The 21,072-nt window shown below is 44.0% G+C and overlaps 1 protein-coding gene and 1 non-coding gene across 4 annotated transcripts in view; both read right to left on the reverse strand.

The window, feature by feature from the left end:
• Nucleotides 1–111: 111 nt before the first annotated feature.
• Nucleotides 112–21,072, reverse strand: part of plcg1 (phospholipase C, gamma 1) — a 33,012-nt gene continuing 12,051 nt past the window's right edge. The window contains exons 11-33 of one of the 3 annotated variants that reach the window (XM_055932833.1): nucleotides 20,465–20,583; nucleotides 19,859–19,944; nucleotides 14,688–14,808; nucleotides 14,335–14,503; nucleotides 14,070–14,192; nucleotides 10,913–11,014; nucleotides 9,617–9,804; nucleotides 8,928–9,128; nucleotides 8,690–8,809; nucleotides 7,603–7,783; nucleotides 7,434–7,511; nucleotides 7,209–7,312; nucleotides 6,974–7,067; nucleotides 6,662–6,728; nucleotides 5,486–5,649; nucleotides 5,094–5,190; nucleotides 4,779–5,003; nucleotides 4,465–4,613; nucleotides 4,145–4,259; nucleotides 3,662–3,823; nucleotides 3,417–3,505; nucleotides 2,781–3,058; nucleotides 112–2,642 (exon numbers count right to left, since the gene is read on the reverse strand). In XM_055932833.1, coding sequence (XP_055788808.1) covers nucleotides 2,600–2,642; nucleotides 2,781–3,058; nucleotides 3,417–3,505; nucleotides 3,662–3,823; nucleotides 4,145–4,259; nucleotides 4,465–4,613; nucleotides 4,779–5,003; nucleotides 5,094–5,190; nucleotides 5,486–5,649; nucleotides 6,662–6,728; nucleotides 6,974–7,067; nucleotides 7,209–7,312; nucleotides 7,434–7,511; nucleotides 7,603–7,783; nucleotides 8,690–8,809; nucleotides 8,928–9,128; nucleotides 9,617–9,804; nucleotides 10,913–11,014; nucleotides 14,070–14,192; nucleotides 14,335–14,503; nucleotides 14,688–14,808; nucleotides 19,859–19,944; nucleotides 20,465–20,583 — 3,075 coding nt within the window. In that variant the 3' untranslated portion in view covers nucleotides 112–2,599. Of the gene's footprint in view, nucleotides 2,643–2,766; nucleotides 3,059–3,416; nucleotides 3,506–3,661; nucleotides 3,824–4,144; nucleotides 4,260–4,464; nucleotides 4,614–4,778; nucleotides 5,004–5,093; nucleotides 5,191–5,485; nucleotides 5,650–6,661; nucleotides 6,732–6,973; nucleotides 7,068–7,208; nucleotides 7,313–7,433; nucleotides 7,512–7,602; nucleotides 7,784–8,689; nucleotides 8,810–8,927; nucleotides 9,129–9,616; nucleotides 9,805–10,912; nucleotides 11,015–14,069; nucleotides 14,193–14,334; nucleotides 14,504–14,687; nucleotides 14,809–19,858; nucleotides 19,945–20,464; nucleotides 20,584–21,072 lie in introns of all 3 variants that reach the window. The other 2 variants (XM_055932832.1, XM_055932834.1) reach the window with 2 other exon arrangements.
• Nucleotides 11,603–11,676, reverse strand: trnaa-ugc (transfer RNA alanine (anticodon UGC)). The gene has a single exon. It is a non-coding gene; the product is annotated as a tRNA-Ala (tRNA).

Here is a 21,072-nt window from a genome sequence, read left to right on the forward strand (position 1 = left end):
ACCTTCTCAGTAAACTGTAGGCCTACAGTTGCCTGATGTTAATGTGCACTAAACTGATTTTTCACAGGACTGTTTATACATTATAATCAAACAAGCACAAGATCAGGCCAATCATAGTTGATTAAGTACTTTAATTCTCAGGCTTGAATATGTTGCATATGAAAGGCAAAATTAAAATGAATACTTTTTCTCCATAGCTTAGGCACAATACAGAAAGGCTTGGTTTGTAAATGAGACCGTCAGTCACAATTGTGATGTGTCTAGATCAAAAGAAACCGTAGATGACAACAGGATTTCTGAAAGAACAATGTAGATATATGGTTGTGTACGTCGAGGCCCATGGAAGAAAGCACAGTGGTCAGCATTAGGAGCTATGTAGCACAACAGGGACAACAGAGCGAAAGTGTGTGTGCATGCACACATTCCCTCAACCTTACCGTGAAAGTTTGACATTGGCCGCAAAACAAAAGGTGGGAAGATTCAGACCTTAGGTATTCAGTTCCACTTAACTAAATCCATATGGCTTCAAAAGGAGATTCCCTCCATGGCATAACATTCTAAATACTGTTTTTAGACTGTATGGTCTGCTCAAGAGGGGCATTGCATATCAAGTGAAATGACTCCGGCGTCCCCTACTCCCAGCCTAAACCATTGTGGGGGTAAGCACAAAAGTGCATGACCTTAGATTGGTTGCTGAGAGCAACTTCCATTAAACCACCGACTGGGGGCGTTTGTCAGTCAGGAATGATCAATTGAGCTTTCAGGAACAACACCGATATACATTCAGTAAGATCTGCTATGGAGATTTACAAATTGACTCATCTCACTTGAATTACATAAAAAATGTGCTGTTATGACCCCTGCAGGCTGAGTCATGTCACTATAGACCACAGTGATTTAACCCTTTCATGTCTAATACAGAAGTCTTAATCAGCAGTTCTGTGGCAAACAGCTGTGCTGAAAGAATCTTTGGGAGCATCCGGAATGCCGCAATGGAAAAGACAAACATCCCCTCAGCTGAATAATATGCATACAAGAACCACCGACCTACAGCCTTTCAAATCGATACTGTCTATAGGATTTCAGTTAGGTCTTTCTCGGCCAGCAATACTGCACTTAATTAGGTTAGTCGACTTCCTAGCGCGCTCTACTCTAAGATTATCTACACGCAAGCCCTCAAAACCAGTTAAGACGGTCTACAATTTAGACAACTTTAACACATAGGTAAACAAAGATAACTAATGTCTTCCATTGACCTCGCCTTTCATTCCAAGTGGAAATGTATTGAAGTCCAGAGCAGAAACTGTAGACACTTGCTACAATAAAACATTATTTAAAACAAAAACATCGCTCTGCGCTGGCACCGGAATGTCTGCTAAAACCAAGCCCGTCTTGTAAACGTGTGGGCAGAACTGAATACAACACACTGCATCCAGTGGCACCCCGTCTCTCCTCCCGCCGTCATATATCCACATTGAAACAGAGATAAAACATTAAGGATGTGACTTCATCACTAGCATTTGAACTCACAGCATTGCTTACTGACACAACTTTCATTCCAGCACTCTACAATGCAGTATGGCATCCTAAAAAGGGAAAATAATGCCATGCTAATCTCCAAATAGGGTAGCACATTTGACAAGGTTCTATATTTGGGCTCTATTCAAGCCACATCGCAGAAGTTCAGTTTTACAGCGTGATTGGAATTTAAAGACAATGTTCCCGCGTTTGCAGTCTCTGCTTTCACTGTAAATGCTGCATTTGTCGGCTCAATTACCTTCACATTTCTATCACGGAATCTAACACTTCAGCTTTCCAGATTGAATAGTGTATAGGGGGTAAGAGTGTGAGTGTTTTTACTGTTAGAGACTGTTAAGAGAAACTGCTTTTACATCACAAGGCAGGCAACGGAATGACCCGTAGTTTTCAGAATGCAAGTTTGGCAAAATAAGAAAAGCCTATGTGTATATATATATATATATAAAGGCTTGAGTTACTCCACAGAGAGCCCTCGTGTTTTACACATTAAAGAAAAATCACATGAATGTTTAAAAGTTTAAATAAAAATAATTAAAAAAACATGGAGACAGAAGCTCTTTAAGAGCAGGTTGGCTGCTGCCGTCGTCTGGCCAACAGCACAGCAGGAATAAATATATATACTCATATACGCCAGAGAGAAGAGAAAAATAATAACCTAACGTGGAAAACAGTTTCAAACTGACACCTTCACAGCTCCCTCCATCTCATCCCTCCCTCTTCCATTCTTCTTTCCCTCGCAAACCTTTGCGCCAGAGTCAAGCACGCCAAAATCCCCCATCTCCCGACATCTTAGCCGAGGGCTGAAACTTCTTTGCGTATTATTTTTTTCTTGTCATCTTTGTCGTCTCTCTCCCTTCCCTTCCCACCCCCTCCACCTCACACTCACTCCAGGAGGGGGACACACAGAGGAGAGAAAGAGAGCAGAGCAAGGGAGAGCTGCCTGAAATGTAGGCCAAAGCGGTGGTGGGTGTTTCCATAGAAACAGTGTTCACAGCAGTCAGTGACATCATCGGTACGGGGAGGAGCTGGAGGGGTTGGAATGCGCCCTGATTGGTTCGGCCTAAACACGGTTCTCTCCGCCCACTCTGGTCCTGCGCATCATCCTGAGGGGGGTTTGGAATAGAGAGAGAGAGGGAGAGAGAGGGAGAGAGAGAGAGCAAGCAAGGACACACTAAAATCTCACAAAACTGAAATGCACCAACACAGACAGATAGAAGTTACACATACCTCCTTACACATACCTCCTGTTCTGAGGGTCTAGGTCCAGCAGAGCCTCCTGTGATACTCTGAAGTCATCCAGAGGTGTCTGGTAGCGGGCCTCGAAGGAGCCCTCCCTGCCTCTGTAGGCCTGTGTCTGAGCCTGGGTCTGGGCTGCTGGCGACTGGGGCAGAGGGGACATGGAGGAGGCTGAGGACGTGGAGCCTGTCTCCCCAAGACGCTCACGCCCTGTCTGGGTAACCACCGCCGCAGAGACACCTCCTACCGGCAGAAACGGGCTCAGCACCTCCCCATTTTCAGCCTAGTAGAGGGAGAGAAAATAAGTTGGAGTGAATATTAGGGATGATACCAGTAATGCAATGTGTTTTCCATGGCAAAAATGAAAAACACAAAGATAACACTATGGTCCTTTAAAAACCTGCTGTATGTAAAATACTGTGTACTATAGCTTGGAAATTAAATGTGATTCTGGGTGACAACATAATGATATTTGTTTCCAACATTAGGGATGTTGGAAACATGTATTTTGTTTCCTTACCAGGATACTAACGAGTAACGCGATACTGGTACCATCCCGGCCCTAGTGAATAACTGCCAATGTGTGATTGGAACTCTGACAGTGGTGGTGGAGTCAGTCCAGTGAGTGTACCAGTACCCACCCTGCTCCGGGTGATGTCCATGTGCACCAGCAGAGAGGCCAGCTCCAGATCCTCATTACAGCTGTTCTTCAGAGGGACCGACCGGTATCCTGACACCACACAGAGACAGACAGACATGAGTCTAGTAATGCCAAAAGAATGATAATCTGAAATGCCAAACTATTCTGTTAGTCAGAGAGACAGTCAGGGTGTATCATACTTGTCTCAGCCAATCCAAGTGGATGTTAGTGCGATATGACACCTACCTGTCTTGAGGCTGTTGATGGGGAAGCTGGCCTGGGCCAGGAAGTTCTGGTCGCTGAACATGTCAATCTCGTACACCACAAAGCGCAGGAAGGCAAAGGCAGAGTTACACACGGTGAACTGGAAAGGCTTCCGAGGCCACGTGGGGTTCAGACCATTATCCGCTGAAGAGAACATGGAGAGAGAGAGAAGACTAGATCAGCCAAGTCCCCATTGTCATATATTGTGTTTGTGTGTACACACTAGGAGATGTTTTGTCCATCAGGTTGCCACACAATCCTTAGATATTTGTACAACTTTGTTTTTCCATAACTGGACAGGAAATGACGAGCTTAATTCCAAACCCATCACTACATCCTTGCCCTGGCCCTAAAACCTAGGACCCTTCTCTTCGAAATAACACTTGGTTCAACTAACCAACTACTAACTAGATGTAAAGAACCTGATTGGTTGAATTAAGTATTAGTGTAAGGTGTGTTACTCACCCTCTGAGTCAGTCTTCTGCTTGGCACTGTCATATTCTGCGCCACACACCTCGATCTCGATCAGGGGGCACACGATGCCACGACCGTGTTTAGGCAGATGACGAGCACCCAACACCTGGAGAGGACAGACAGTTTAAACACCTTCACATGTTTTTATATTCTCGTGGGGACCAAAAATCTTCCCTAACCCCAACCTTTAAGTTTAAGATAGCCGTTGTCCTCATGGGGACGTGGGAAATGTCCCCTTGAGGGAAAATTTTCCTTGTTTTACAATCCTTGTGGGGACTTGAGGATTTCCACAAGGATAGAAGACCACACACCTCTATCTGCAGGGTGACTGACTCCAGGCCCCTCAGTGTGTGTCGGTCAAAGGGGTCAAAGTTGTCGTCTCTCATGATTGGTGGCTGGAGGACGTAGCCACTCCTCCCGTTCAACATGAACAGAGCCTGGTTCATCTGCATGGGCTTGTCTGGAGAGGGGAGAAGTTCAGTCAGTCATCTTCAAAAAGGTAATGTAAGGAAAACCAGCCACTGTTAAAAAAAGTTTTTTTTTAATTGAAAAATTCCCTCTCCTACCCCAGTGTATCAATCCCCCTTCTCACTCAGTAACAACTCATCCCTCCCTCCCTCTGTACCTGCAGTCTGGAAGTTTAGCGCGACCAGCTGGGATCCACAGAGCCACATGGGCAGAGGGTCGTAGTTGGAGGAGTCCAGCCTCTGTCCACGGGGGTAGATACGGGACAGCTGCAGCCGGTTGTACTGCAGGAACCTCTTCCCCTTGATCCGGTTCACATACTTCTCTGCCTTGGTCTCCGGGAACGACGACATGTCCCGGAAACACGCCCGCTCTGTCCCAATCTCTACAGGAGCAGGGGGGAGATGGGAGGGTCAGATATCCTTGTGTGTGTGTGTGTGACAGAGTGTGTTTAACTGTATAGACGCATCCTTACTGTCCTCGTCGAAGGGTACAGGTCTACAGTAGATGACCAGGTCAGACAGCTCCAGAGCGATCTTCTTCCTTCTCTCCATCATCTTCCCCTCCTCCAGCTGACACACACACACGACTCAGTTTGACACTACTCACAGTCATTACTTCAGACAACCACAAGACTCAGTTTGACACTACACAGTCATTACGTCACAGACAACCACAAGACTCAGTTTGACACTACACAGTCATTACTTCACAGACAACCACAAGACTCAGTTTGACACTACTCACACAGTCATTACTTCACAGACAGCCATAAGACTCAGTTTCTGAGGAAGTATTCCTGCACATGGTATACGCTTCTTCCATTCTTTATTCTTACACATTTACTACAACGTATTATTTCCATACCTTGGCCTCTGATGTCATGGTGACCTCTCTGATCTTGATGACCCACTCCTTGAGCTCCTCCTGGGTATTGGCAGCAATGTCCAAGACCTGCCCTGCCCTAGGAGAGGCAGCGGGGAGGAGGGAGAACACATGCAGCCTGCTTCCCTTACCATCAGGCCGCACCACTAGGGGGAGAGAGAGAGCGCAAGATGAGAGAGAGGGGGGCGAGAGAGCAGAGCAGAGAGAGAGCTGTGGCAGCCATGAACGCGTGCTAGTTTGTTTGTTAGGAATGAGCACCAAACAGCCTGAGTGGTGCATGGCACAGCATGTGCCTGTAGTAATGGAAGGACCGTGTATTGAACCTTTATAGTATCAATACAGATTAGACGAGAGAGAGAGGGAACAGTGATAACCCCACAGAGAGAGGGAACAGTGATAACCCCACAGAGAGAGGGAACAGTGATAACCCCACAGAGAGAGGGAACAGTGATAACCCCACAGAGAGAGGGAACAGTGATAACCCCACAGAGAGAGGGAACAGTGATAACCCCACAGAGAGAGGGAACAGTGATAACCCCACAGAGAGAGGGAACAGTGATAACCCCACAGAGAGAGGGAACAGTGATAACCCCACAGAGAGAGGGAACAGTGACAACCCCACAGAGAGAGGGAACAGTGACAACCCCACAGAGAGAGGGAACAGTGACAACCCCACAGAGAGAGGGAACAGTGATAACCCCACAGAGAGAGGGAACAGTGATAACCCCACAGAGAGAGGGAACAGTGATAACCCCACAGAGAGAGGGAACAGTGATAACCCCACAGAGAGAGGGAACAGTGATAACCCCACAGAGAGAGGGAACAGTGATAACCCCACAGAGAGAGGGAACAGTGATAACCCCACAGAGAGAGGGAACAGTGATAACCCCACAGAGAGAGGGAACAGTGATAACCCCACAGAGAGAGGGAACAGTGATAACCCCACAGAGAGAGGGAACAGTGATAACCCCACAGAGAGAGGGAACAGTGATAACCCCACAGAGAGAGGGAACAGTGATAACCCCACAGAGAGAGAGTAGGTGGTGAGAGACAAAGAAGAGATTGAGAGGGAGATACAAGTATCTAGAGGTCGTCCCGAGGCAAGGTGACCATGCTATCTGCAGGAGGATAGAAACAGGAAGGGGAGGAGTTACTCACCAATCTGACAGGAAGACACATCTACACTTCCTCTCAGCAGGTCTCCCAGAGGACTGTTCTCTGTCAGCTGCTGTAGGAGAAGAGGGAGGGGGAGAGGAGGGAGGGGGAGAGGAGGGAGGGGGAGAGGGGAGACGTGAATGCTAATCGAAAAACCCAACAGCAGCATTTTACATGTTGTTGCTATAAACGAAAATGCTAGAAAATGACAGTCCCTCTCATAGCATAGACTAGTGGCTGTAAAATGTGGATTATTAGCAGGTGGGATTAGCAGATGCATATCCCAGTATGTGTCTACAGGGTAGAGGGCCTTACTGATCTGTCTGGCTCCACAGCTGAAGGACTGATCTCCTCTACATAGTTAGCAGGAAACCACAGCTGCTTCTTCCCACCACAGTCCCCCTTCCACCTGAGTGAGAGAGTTAACACACACACGGAATGGGGTTTACGAAGGATGTTCTATAACCAACCCCAGATAACTCATGTAGCTCTGTGATGATTTGATAGATTTGGATGGTGAACCTGACTTCCTGTGTGTGATGTCACTCACCAGCCTCCTTCCTGTTTGTCCACGTTTTGGATGATGGCGTTCTTACTGAAGGACAATTCATCATCCCTCTGGGCCTTGTACTCATACATGGCCTTCACTGTGCACTGCAGACCGATGTGAAGGGGTTAGGACACACACACAATCCTTGCATTGTTACATTTGCAAAGAGAGGGAAGGAGACAGGATGTAAACACACAGGATATGAGAGATCCGGTGCAGTCTTACCTTGAAGGTGGGCATCTGATTGGCTTCTACGTAGAACCCAGGGTTCCGCCCCTCATACAGAGACCCGTAATCTGGCTCCTGACAAATACATGACAGTTCAAAGGATATCCAACTCACTTACATTGACTACAGCAACAATCATGAGCACAAGTGTGTGTGGTCCACTCACAGCGGTGCCTATCTTCTCCAGCGTCTCCTCATTGATAGGGTAGCGGAGCTTCATCTTGCGGTACAACGGGTGTTTCTCGTAGTAACTGATGAGATCCACCAGGCTGTCGAACTCCGACGTCCCCAACACCACCGTCTGGCCCTCCTGCTGCACCCTGCAGTGCTTGATCTTCCCCTCTGCCCTGAGGGGACGACAACACAGGGTTAAACACACACGTACGTGTCCTGCTGCATGCATTAATCATCAGGTGCTTCACAGCAATCTGAACCAAAACCCCCGTAAACAAAAGAGGACGCCAAGACGACAGTGGCAAGAACCCATGGTCATGGAAGATGCTTTTCATTGTAATTAGACCTATAACTGGCCTGTCCATTTTCAAAACAATCCAGTCAGTAATAACAGAGCAGACGCTATAACACATGTCTCGGGAGGCCAGGTGGATGGCTGCGTGAGCTATACTAGTGATCTAACACAGTATAGTTTAGAGAATCATCGTACCGTCTAAACCGCTGTCAAATATATTTTCCAGAACCAAAAATGTTGTTACAGCTGTTTGAAGCTGGTGTACAAAACCGAAAGTGAAGAGACACAAATTAAACTTAACGGGAAGCATAGAAAGTGCATCTAGAACAGATCTACCGCATCTTAGACTTGCATTCAAGGGTAATAATAGAGCTATAACTCACATTTCTATGTGAATTTGGTAGGGTCGCCCATAAAGTTACATAATGCCATTAAGTTACCAATGCCATGTTTTTATTTAGAGCCCTTGCCGTCCCATATTACGATATTGTGGCTTAGGTTGCCAACTGTAGGATAAAGAGAACAATGGTCTTTCTCATAAATCTTTAATAGGTAGAAGGCATAGAGGTTTGCACCAGGTCACCGTTCTCTGAGCTAGCTCAGTACTCTGAACGTCTTGCTTTCAAAACAAGTTCTAGCAAGCTGGTGAGGCGATAATGTATGTCAACTTTCCTAATATCAAGTAACTAATCCAGGAATGCTGCATTTTACCCATCAGTAACAACCAGAACAAACAATTCTGTCTTTTTCTTTAGTCGTTTGTTTCTATACGTTTGGGACTCACCTGAAGGAAATGGCAAAGGAGCTTAGCTCTGCCCTTTTTCTAACAAGGAACGCCCCGTCACGTGGAACCCTCATCAGCATGTTCTCAGCGTGGCTCCGAGACAGGTTGGCATGGTACCACCTAGAACATACACTCATACTTACATCTTTCCTACCCTCCTTCTCCTTTCATAAAGTCATCACTGACACACATGAGATTGAAATGAATGACTATCTGAAGCCTTGAAAGCTGGACGTACTCTTTGCTTTCGTGGGCGTTGGTCTGGGGCACAGGCTCAGTCAGCTTCATCTCAAACTCGTTACAGCGCAGCGCTACCTGCTGGTAGTGGATGATGAGGGCGAATAGCGTGTCAAACACCAGGTTGTCTGTCAAGTAGAACTTGGGGCTGCCCGCCTCCTGGCGAGAGTGGATGCGACAATGCTGCACCCGGCCTGAACGCCTGTGTGGACAGTGAAAGAGAGAGATAAGGTATTGATTTGAAATGATCCCAGTTACTCAGCCCTGTCCCATGCATTAGCAGAGAGACCAGCAGCCTAGCCTACACCGTGACTGGCTACTACACAAAATCAATAGGACAACCATTTGGATTGATTAACTGTTCAGGTCCAAGGTTTAGCAGTGTAGCAAACCTATGGGCACTGTAGAGTCGGGCCTAGCCGAACATACAGCACAAGTATTATCTGAACTATGTGATGCAAGCAATGAGGTGGGTGAGGAGACAGAGGGTCAGGAGAAGGGGGGTTAGGTAAGTGTGCTAGGAACAGGGATGAGGAGGTGGGTGAGGAGACAGAGGGTCAGGAGAAGGGGGGTTAGGTAAGTGTGCTAGGAACAGGGATGAGGAGTGGGGTGAGGCAGGTTCAGAGTGAGCTCGGAACAAGGGTGAGGAGAAGAGAGTGAGTAGAGGGGGGTACAGTAGGGGAGATTTACCAGAAGGACAAGGTGTAGTCTCCTACGAACGTCTCACTCTCCCGGACCAGGAAGGACCCGTCGGGAGCGCCCGTCTCAAGACAGTACTCGGACAGCAGCCGCTCAGCTATCTGTCTCCCGTCCCGACCAGCACCAAGCTTCCCATGGAACCACTTCTCTGCTATATGTTGATCCATACCGTTAGAGACCTAGACAGACAGCTAGACTTTAATGTTGGAACTCCTATGGCAGCGTTTCCCCAAACTTGGTCCTGGGGACCCCGAGGTTTTTTTACCCTGAGACTACACAGCTGATTCAAATGATCAAAGCTTGATGATTAGTTGAGTCAGTTGTGTAGTACTAGGCCAAAAATCAAAAACATGCACCACGTGGAGTCCCGAGGACAGAGTTTGGGAAACCCTGTCCTATTGCATTAAGCACCATAAAGTGGTGTTCTGTATGTACCGCTGAGTGTCCGCTGGCTTTATTTGCTGTGATGCTGCGCCACTGCAAAATCATTGCGTCCACACAAAAAAAAAATATGGAACATGAAAAACTCTGTTGAGGAGCATTTTTCCATTCCACATGTACTTTATCTGCAAACAAAACAACTAATTAATAGAAAAAACAACAACCCCATAGTGGAATAGTGTCTTTATTTACCTCGTCGGCTTGTTGTGTTCTATGCCAGATAAATATTCCTCTCCGTGGCTCATTCATGTTATAAGTGCCATAGGAAGGGAAACATGCATTCTGACAAGCAGTCAATGCACAACAATTATTGCTATCGCGAAAACAGCAGTTTTAATGGCTTTTGTTATAAAGAGGAGAATCCCAGCTTTCCATTCCTACTTAATTTATTTCTTAACTCCTAAATATGCACAAACTGCACCATTTTAAACCCATGGTTTTTAGCAGAAGCATGGTTAAGCATGTTCACAGTGAGTGCATAGGGGAGTGGGGCTGAACGTAACACCGGTCAATTGTAACACCGGTCAATTATTTATTTGAATGACTTAAATTGTGATGAGACAGATAATATTTTTGGTTGAGCAAAAGGAGTGGAACCCAGATAAAGTGTTGGGGGAAAAATTAACAAATAGGCCTAGATTTTATTCAGTGCTTATGCAAGTTTCTTGGGACATAAATGAATCAATATGATAACTAGTTAAGAGAACACATTTGAGATCTGCCCAATGGGGTAAATGCAGATCGGCAACCCCATGCTTCAGCCTATTTATTTGCACCCCCGGCTCCTTTCCCTCCCACTGCTACACATTTTTTCAGATGAAACACTGATGTACCGCAAGGCCTTACCTCTCTGTGCTCCTCCTCATCCTCGTTGCCTTGGTTGTTAGACGTCTCCTCCGAGTAGTAAATCTTACTGCTGGTCAGGACAAAGAAGTGAGGGTACCACTCCTGCAGAGAGAGGGGGAGATGGTGTTTGAGTTAGAAAAAGGTATTTAAAAAAAGGTAACAGTGGCAAGAGAGCTATGGACCATACAACCAAGGCATATACAGTGAGATAAACAAATATTGGGACAGTGACATTGGTTGTTGTTTTGGCTCTGTACTCAGCACTTCGGATTTGAAATTATACAGTGACTATAAGGTTAAAGTCAGCTTTAATTTGAGGGTTTTTTCATCCATATCATGTGAAACGTTTTGAAATCATAACACTTTTTGTACGTAGTCCCCCCCAATGTTTTGGTTGTGTTTCAGATTATTTTGTGCCCAATATAAATTGATGGTAAATAACGTAGTGTCATTTTGGATTCACTGTTATCGTAAATAAGAATATAATATGTTTCTAAACATTGCTACATTTATGTGGACGCTACCATGATTACAGATAATTCTGAATGAATCATGATGAATGAGAAAGTTAGAGGCATAAATAAGAACCCCCCCCCAATATATGTCTTGGGGGTACGATATTTGAGTGTCTCACTTTTTCACGATTCATTCAGAACTATCTGTAATCATGGTAGCATCCATGATTAACATTGTCCCCCGTGGGGATCGAACCCACAACCCTGGCGTTGCAAGCACCATGCTCTACCAACTGAGCTACAGGGAACTACATTAAACATAGAAGAGTTTAGAAATGTATTCTATTCTTACTTACAATAAGGGGGGGGGGGGGGGTTCTACTAAACTATATGGAATTGTTTTAAGGTCATACCAAGGATCATTTAGCTATTGGAGTTTAAGATCCCCTGAAGTATCAAAAAAAAATGAACACATTGAAAACCAGATTCACTACATGGAACAGATAGTTCCCAAAAAATATCAAAAAGGAAGTTTGTGCTGAAGTGTCTCTCCTATACCTATTTTTTTTTTTTGTATTTTTTTTTTTTACATGTATTCAACCACATATTTTTTGGTATTAAACAGTCTCCATATATACACTACTGTTCAAAAGTTTGGGGTCACTTAGAAATTCCCTTGTCATTGAAAGAAAAGCAAATTCTTTGTCCATTAAAATATCAAATTGATCAGAAATACAGTGTAGACATCGTTAATGTTGTAAATTACTATTGTAGCTGGAAACAGCAGATTATTTAGAAAATATCTATTTAAGGGCGGCAGGTAGCCTAGTGGTTAGAGCGTTGGGCCAGTAACCAAAAGTTTGCTGGATCGAATCCCCGAGCTGACAAGGTACAAATCTGTCCTTCTGCCCCTGAACAAAGCCAGCTGTGCTAACAACCCACTGTTCCCCGGTAGGCCATCATTGTAAATAAGAATTTATTCTTAACTGACTTGCGCAGTTAAAACAGAGGCCCATTAGCAGCAACCACTCCTGTGTTCCAATGTGTTGTGTTAGCTAATCCAAATTTATCATTTTAAAAAGGCTAGCATTAGAAAACCCTTTTGCAGTTGTTAGCACAGCTGAAAAAGGTTGTCCTGATTAAAGATGCAATTACACTGGCCTTCTTTAGACTAGTTGAGTATCTGGAGCATCAGCATTTGTGGGTTCGATTACAGGCTCAAAATGGCCTGAAACAAAGAACTTTCTTCTGAAACCCGTCAGTCTATATTTGTTCTGAGAAATTAAGGCTATTTCATACGAGAAACTGAAGATTTGGTACAATGCTGTGTACTCCCTTCACAGAACAGCCCAAACAGTAAAAACTGGCTCTAACCAGAATAGGGAGTGGGAGGTCCCAATACACAACTGAGCAAGAGGACATTTTGAGCCTGTAATCAAACCCACAAATGCTGATGCTCCAGATACTCAACTAGTCTAAAGAAAGCAAGCTGTGCTAACAATTGCAAAATTTGCTTTTCTTAAAAATAAAAAAAAAAGGACATTTCTAAGTGACCCCAAACTTTTGAACGTTAGTGTACTTCCATACATTTTTTCAACTGGTACCGGGGGACCTTCAGATGAGTCTTGGGCATCTTAGAGCAAAATATCCAACATGTACATGTTCGTGAGCGTGTGTAACCCAAAAGGTTTGGACGCTACAGACAGAAGTTGGCAGATCAGCTGTACCAACGTCAGATGAGTCTCTTGACACTTGTGGAGGTCGTAGAGCAAAACACTGTTCGCGAGAGTCATCTTTCCATAGAGGGGTCATAATAGTTTTGTAGGCCAAACCAGTCGGACGCTACAGATGATTTTGTGAGAAGACCGATTTTTGGGCTGTCTCATGGTCTGACAAACACTGCTCTAGCTCTGTCACATTTCACCTCAGCTGCGGAAGTGCGACATAGGCAGATGCGGTGGATTGACACGTAAACAAAAAACTGATCTCTAGCTTAAAGTGACATTCATGGAGATTTTACTATGCTTATTTTATTATGCTAGTTAGATTTCCGCCAGGGTGCAGACATTGTCCTTATTTTTTTTATTTATTATTATTTATTTTTTTATCCCATTTTCTCCCCAATTTTTCATGGTATCCAATCGCTAGTAATTACTACCTTGTCTCATCGCTACAACTCCCGTACGGGCTCGGGAAAGACGAAGGTCGAAAGCCATGCGTCCTCCGAAGCACAACCCAACCAGCCGTACTGGTTCTTAACACAGCGCGCATCCAACCCGGAAGCCAGCCGCACCAATGTGTCGGAGGAAACACCGTGTACCTGGCCCCCTTGGTTGGCGCGCACTGCGCCCGGCCCGCCACAGGAGTCGCTGGAGCGCGATGAGACAAGGATATCCCTACCGGCCAAACCCTCCCTACCCCGGACGACGCTATGCCAATTGTGCGTCGCCCCACGGACCTCCCGGTCGCAGCCGGCTGCAACAGAGCCTGGGCGCGAACCCAGAGACTCTGGTGGCGCAGTTAGCACTGCGATGCAGTGCCCTAGACCACTGCGCCACCCGGGAGGCCCGATGCATTGTCCTTATTAATATGGGGTTGGTCCCCCCTTTGCTTCCATAACAGCCTCCACTCTTCTGGGAAGGCTTTCCACTAGAAGGCTTTCCACTAGCTCACTGTAGATAAATAGAAAAAAAAGCTCTCACATGGTTGATGGGGTCCTCCAGGAAGAGAATGCCATTCTTGATGGAGTTGCTGATGTCATTCTCAGAGTAGGGAGTGGAGGTGGACACCTCCTCATAGGCACTGCCCTCTGCTAGCTTCTTATGCTGCACAAGACAGGGAGAGGAAGAGTGAAGAGACTGCAGTTGGTTTATACAGTCATTTAGCAGATGCTCTGATCCACAAGTACATTAAAATGACAACACAAACATCTTAATTCCAAATCCACACGACCCTATGATCTCTGACCTTGATGAGGATCTTCCTCTTAAGCTGATTGGGTGAGGGCAGTCCGTCGGCGGAGATGTCCACAGCCTTGGTAAGCAGCATTTCTCCAAAGACCTTCTTAAAGTAGGTAGCCATGTTCCTCTGCTGGACAATGCTGCAATGATCCTCTATGGACAGGATGATGGGGTAGCTGGGGAAGGAGTAAGAGGGGGAGAGGGGTCAGAGGTCAACAGCATGTGAAAGGCGTGGTGGAAAGCCCCCCCCCCCCCTTGTGAACTTCTCATTTAATTTCATGTTCTCTTTAGAGGATAGTAGATTACTGAGTATCACTCAAGCATACAAAACACAAAGACTGTGAGCACATGGAGACTCACTCAGACGTCACAAAGGCGTGTTCCTTGATGGTCGCCAGGACATCACAGAACTTGATCTTGGTGGTGAGGGTGTGTCCATGGTAGATGACAGGCATTCCATCTGGACCATCCCAGCAGTCCACTGCCAACACACACAAACTTTTTTAATGGCATAGTAGAGATGTCTGGTCTGCATATTTGGTGAGTGGGTGTCTTAAAAGGGTAAGTAGGGAGTAGTAGGCTTTAACCACGCTAGTTAACCTGTTGAGTACACAAACTATAGTTTGTCTATTCTCATTTACAAGGGCAGCTACAGAATCCCAGGATAAGCACACTACTGTTAGTGGAGATTCTCCATTGGCCATGGTTTGTATGTGTAGTATGCTTAGACTAGGCCTCCACAACCAGACTCAAAATTAAAGATAAACGATTGAAAAATGTGATTGAATTTTTTTAATTCAATGATAAAGAGAGGAAGGACAGCATCCAGTGCCCTCAGAAAGTATTCATACCACTTGACTTATTCCACATTTTGTGGTGGTACAGCCGGAATTCCAAATTGATTAAATAGCTTCTTTAAATTTCTCAGCCAGCTAAACAATACCCCATAATAACGAAGCGAAAACCCGTTTTTAGCAAATTATTGAAAATGAAATACCTTATTTACATAAGTATTCACAACCTGAGTCAATACAGGTAAAAAAAAAAACTAAACATTTTTTAAAAAGGGGAATTTGTCACCTTTTGCAGCAATTACAGCAATTACAGCTATGAGTCTTTCTGGGTACGTCTGAGGTTTGCACACCTGGATTGTACAATAATTGCCCATTATTATTAGAAAAATTATTCAAGCTCTGTCAAGTTGGTTGTTGATCATTGCTACACCGCTTTTCCAAGTATTGAAATAGATTTAAGCAGATTTAAGTAAAACTTGGTCGCTCAGGAACATTCACTGTCTTCTTGGTAGGCAACTCACCTATCTATCCATCTATCACACACACATCCAAAGGTTTGGACACCTACTCATTCAAGGGTTTTTCTTTATTTGTACTATTTTCTACATTGTATAATAATAGTGAAGACATCAAAACTATGAACACATGTAATCATGTAACCAAAAAAAAAGTGTTAAATCAAAATATATTTTTGATTATTCAAAAAGTAACCAATCTTTGCCTTAACAGCTTTGCATTCTCTCAACCAGCTTCACCTGGAATTCTTTTCCAACAGTCTCAAAAGAATTCCCACAAATGATGAGCACTTGTTGGCTGCTTTTCCTTCACTCTGCGGTCCAACTCAACCCAAACCATCTCAATTGGGTTGAGGTTGTGTGATTGTGGAGGCCAGGTCATCTGATGCAGCACTCCATCACTCTCCTTCTTGGACAAATAGCCCTGGAGGTGTGCTGGGTCATTGTCCTGTTGAAAAATAAATGATAGTCCCACTAAGCCCAAACCAGATGGGATGGCGTATTGCTGCAGAAACATGTGGTAGCCATGCCGGTTAAGTGTGCCTTGAATTCTAAATGAATCACAGACAGTGTCACCAGCAAAGTGTCAGTGTCACTCCTCCATGCTTCATGGTGGGAACTACATATGCAGAGATCATCCGTTCACCTACAACGCATCTCACAAAGACACTGATCAGACCAAAGGACAGACTTGCACCAGTCTAATGTCCATTGCTCATGTTTCTTGGCCCAAGTAAATCTCTTCTTCTTCTTGGTGTCCTTCAGTAGTGGTTTCTCTGCAGCAATTCCACCATGAGGCCTGATTCACGCTATCTCCTCTGAACAGTTGATGTTGAGATGTGTCTGTTGAACACTTAAGCATTTATTTGGGCTGCAATTTCTGAGGCCGGTAACTAATGAACTTATCCTCTGCAGCAGAGGTAACTCTGGGTCTTCCTTTCCTGTGGCGGACCTCATGAGAGCTGGTTTCATCATAGCGCTTGATGGGTTTTGCGACTGCACTCAAAGAAACTTTTCTTGAAATTTTCTGCATTTGACTGACCTTCATGTCTTAAAGTAATGGACTCACCTCTCTTTGCTTATTTGAGCTGTTCTTGCCATAATATGGACTTGCTCCTTTACCAAATAGGGCTATCTTCTCTATACCACCCCTACCTTGTCACAAATAACTGATTGGCTAAAACGCATTAAGGAAGAAAGAAATTCCGCAAATTAACAAGGCACACTTGTTAATTGAAATGCATTCCAGGTGACTACCTCATGAAGCTGGTTGAGAGAATACCAAGAGTGTGCAAAGCTGTCATCAAGGCAAAGGCTGGCTACTTTGAATTCTCAAATTTTTGTTTAAACACTTTTTTGGTTACTACATGATTCCATGTGTTATTTCATAGCTTTGATGTCTTCACTATTATTATACAATGTAGAAAATAGTAAAAATAAAGAGAAACCCTTGAAAGAGTAAGTGTGAACAAACTTTTGACTGGTACTGTATATGTATGCATGTACAGTTGGAGTCAGAATTTTACATAAACTGAGTCTAAATGTATTTGACTAAGGTGTTTCACAATTCCTGACATTTAATCCAAGTAAAAATTCCCTTTCTTAGGTCAGTTAGGATCCCCACTTTATTTTAAGAATGTGAAACGTCAGAATAATAGGAGAGAGAATTATTTATTTCAGCTATTATTTCTTTCATCACATTCCCAGTGGGTCAGAAGTTTACATACACTCAATTAGTATTTGGTAGCATTGCCTTTAAATTTTTTAACTCGGGTCAAACGTTTCAAGTAGCCTTCCACAAGCTTCCCACAATAAGTTGGGGGAATGTTGGCCCATTCCTCCTGACAGAGCTGGTGTAACTGAGTCAGGTTTGTAGGCCTCCTTGCTCACACACGCTTTTTCAGTTCTGCCCACAAATGTAATATTGGTTTGAGGTCAGGGCTTTGTGATGGTCACTCCAATACCTTGACATTGTTGTCCTTAAGCCATTTTGCCACAACTTTGGAAGTAAGCTTGGAGTCATTGTCCATTTGGAAGACCCATTTGCTACCAAGCTTTAACTTCCTGACTGATGTTTGAGATGGTGCTTCAATATATCCATATCATTTTCCTTCCCCATGACGCCATCTATCTTGTGAAGTGCACCAGACCCTCTTGCAGCAAAGCACCCCCACAACATGATGCTGCAACCCCCATGCTTCACGGTTGGGATGATGTTCTTCAGCTTGCAAGCATCCTCCTTTTTCCTCCAAACATAACGATGGTCATTATGGCCAAACAGTTCTATTTTTGTTTCATCAGACCAGAGGACATTTCTCCAAAAAGCACAATCTTTGTCCGCATGTGCAGTTGCAAACCATAGTCTGGCTTTTTTATGGCGGTTTTGGAGCAGTGGCTTCTTCCTTGCTGAGCGGCCTTTCAGGTTATGTTGATATAGGAATCGTTTTACTGTGGATATTGATACTTTTGTACCCGTTTCTTCTAGCATCTTCACAAGGTCCTTTGTTGTTGTTCTGGGACTTTTCGCACCAAAGTACGTTCATCTCTAGGAGACAACGCGTCTCCTTTAGTGCTATAAACGGCTACGTGGTCCCATGGTGTTTATACTTGCAAACTATTGGTTGTACAGATGAACGTGGTACCTTCAGGCGTTTGGAAATTGCTCCCAAGGATGAACCAGACTTCTGGAGGTCTACAATTTTTTTATGAGGTCTTGGCTGATTTCTTTGGATTTTCCCATGATGTCAAGCAAAGAGGCACTGAGTTTGAAGGTAGACCTTGAAATACATCCACAGTACACCTCCAATTGACTCACATTGTCAATTAGCCTATCAGAAGCTTCTAAAGCCATGTAAAAGGCACAGTCAAATTAGTGTATGTAAACTTGTGTTTAAGTTAGACACTGAGAGAAAATTCACCTTTCACCAGGACAGTTGGAAAACAGACCGAACCAGGTTTCCTCTAGGATTTTGCCGGTGCTTAACTCTATTCAGTTTCTTTTTATGCAAAAAAATTATAAAACTCCCTAGTCCTTTCCAATGACAAGCATACCCATAACATAATGCAGCCACTACCTTATGCATGAAAATATGAAGAGTGGTACTCAGTGATGTGTTTGCCCCAAACAAAGTTCTTTTTTCTCACTTAAAAAAAAAAATATTATTCTCTTCTGTTGTACTTTAGTGCCTTATTGCAAACAGGATGTATGTTTTGGAATATTTTTATTCTGTACAGGCCTCCTTTTCACCCTTTCATTTACATTAGTATTGTGGAGTAACTACAATGTTTAGCCATCCTCAGGTTTCTCCCATCACAGCCATGTAACTGTTTTAAAGTCACCATTGGCCTCTTGGTGAAATCCCTGAGCAGTTTCCTTCCTCTCCGGCAACTGAGTTAAGAAGGATGACTGTATCTTTGTAGTGACTGGGTGCATTGATACACCATCCAAAGTGTCATTAAAGAACTTTGCCATGCTCAAAGGGATACTCAATGTCTGCTTTTTAAATTTTTACTCATCTACCAAAAGGTGCCCTTCTTTGCGAGGCATTAGGAAATTCAATGTTCGACAAAGGGACCGTACCGATAATTGAATATGTAAGTTAGAGATGAGGTAGTCATTCAAAAATCATGTTAAACACTATTATTGCACACAGAGTGAGTCCATGTAACTTATTTTGTGACATGTTAAGCAGATTTTTTACTTTGAACTTATTTAGGCTTGCCATAAAGTGGCTTACTGACCCAAGACATTTCATGTTTTCATTTAATTTGATAAAAAAATAATTCCACTGACATTATGGGGTATTGTGTAGGCCAGTGACAACATCTCAATTTAATCCATTTTAAATTCAGGCTGTAACAAAATGTGGAAAAAGTCAAGATGTGTGAATACTTTCTGAAGGCACTGTGTGTGTGTGTATGTATATAACACATAAAAAAAGGGACTTCCTGGTTTAAATCAAGATGAAATATTAAAGTGTCATATGTGCCTTTCTGAATGGAGCAGCAGTGCGGTACGACTATCTCTAAAAATAGTCAGATCCTTTAGAAAGCGGTCTGAACAGTGTTCCCTCACTGCCAGTGCAGCCTGTAGGGATACAGTATACGAGGTGTGTTTGTCATGCAGTCATGCATATATTGTGGAGAAGAGTTGCTTTAGGTCTGAAAGACAGTGGGTTATGGAGAGAGCAGAGTAACGGGTGTGTGTATATAATAAACTCACACTCGATGCAGCGGCAGCCCATCCTCAGACAGCGTGCGTACGCTTCCAGGGACGACTCACTAGAAAACTGGTCACCTGTCAGGTAGCTACAAACACACACACACACGACATCAGATAGTCCACAGAAGCCTCCTTTCCCTTCATCCTGTGTTCTTCACATCCCCTTCCATGGCAGTAGTGAAACATTAAATACAGAATCAAAAAGGTATTTCTGTCTTTGTTGGTTAGCGTAAACACCCCTTTCTCACTTAGCCATGCAATTCAGACTTTATCAAAGCAACATGGACGTTTTCATTCATCACTTCCAGGAGTATTGTTTCACAGCCAACACAACAGGTTATCACATTAACCTCTTCTCACCATGTTTTCAATGGGAGGAAAATGACATTTTCCTACACAATCAAAGCCCAGTTCTCATTGTTAGATAATACCAATTTAATCTGATATACATCAGAACTGTAGGACACAAATCCCCTTGGACTAGGGAAAAATGTCTGGGAAACTATGCTTTCTCTCTTACCATTCATGTGAAGCCAGCATTAATACAACACTGATTTCAAATACAGTAATCCATTCTGCTCCCTCGCCCACTCCCTCTGTTCTTACGTGTTATGAGATGAGGATATCCAGTAATGAGACAGGGGGTTGTTCATGTCTTCAGGACACACCTGGTCCAGGGCTGAGTCCCAGACGGTGTTCTCTTTGGAAAATAGGTACGTCAGGAACTAGACCGAGGGGGGAGGGGAGACACGCAATCAATATTGGGGTTCTGATGAATGCAAAGAAATAGTCCAATGAAGAGCACTACCATGCGAAAACCAGGCACCCTTTGTGATTGTGTGCAACTGAAAGTCAGAGTTTTCTACTAATCACAGGCCAAAACATATGAAGTGTACCATCCTGTAGGTTGACACTAGAGGCACTTCCTTTGTCAGACATTTCAGACAAGTCACGTGGTTTGACAATAACTAATAATGTCTCCGTTCCACAGAACTCAGGCACATTCAGGTCACCAGCAAGATTTGGGTGTTATATTCCAAATTAAGTTATATAATGTGAAACCTGGGAGAAATGTCAAATCAAATTTTATTGGTCACATACACATATTTAGCAGATGTTATTGCGGGTGTAGTAAAATGCTTGTGTTCCTAGCTCCAACAGTGCAGTAATATCTAACAATTCACAACAATACATACTAATCTAAAAGTAAAGTA

The sequence above is a fragment of the Salvelinus fontinalis genome, chromosome 8 (assembly GCF_029448725.1).
Source record: "Salvelinus fontinalis isolate EN_2023a chromosome 8, ASM2944872v1, whole genome shotgun sequence".
Classification (NCBI taxonomy): Eukaryota; Metazoa; Chordata; class Actinopteri; order Salmoniformes; family Salmonidae; genus Salvelinus; species Salvelinus fontinalis.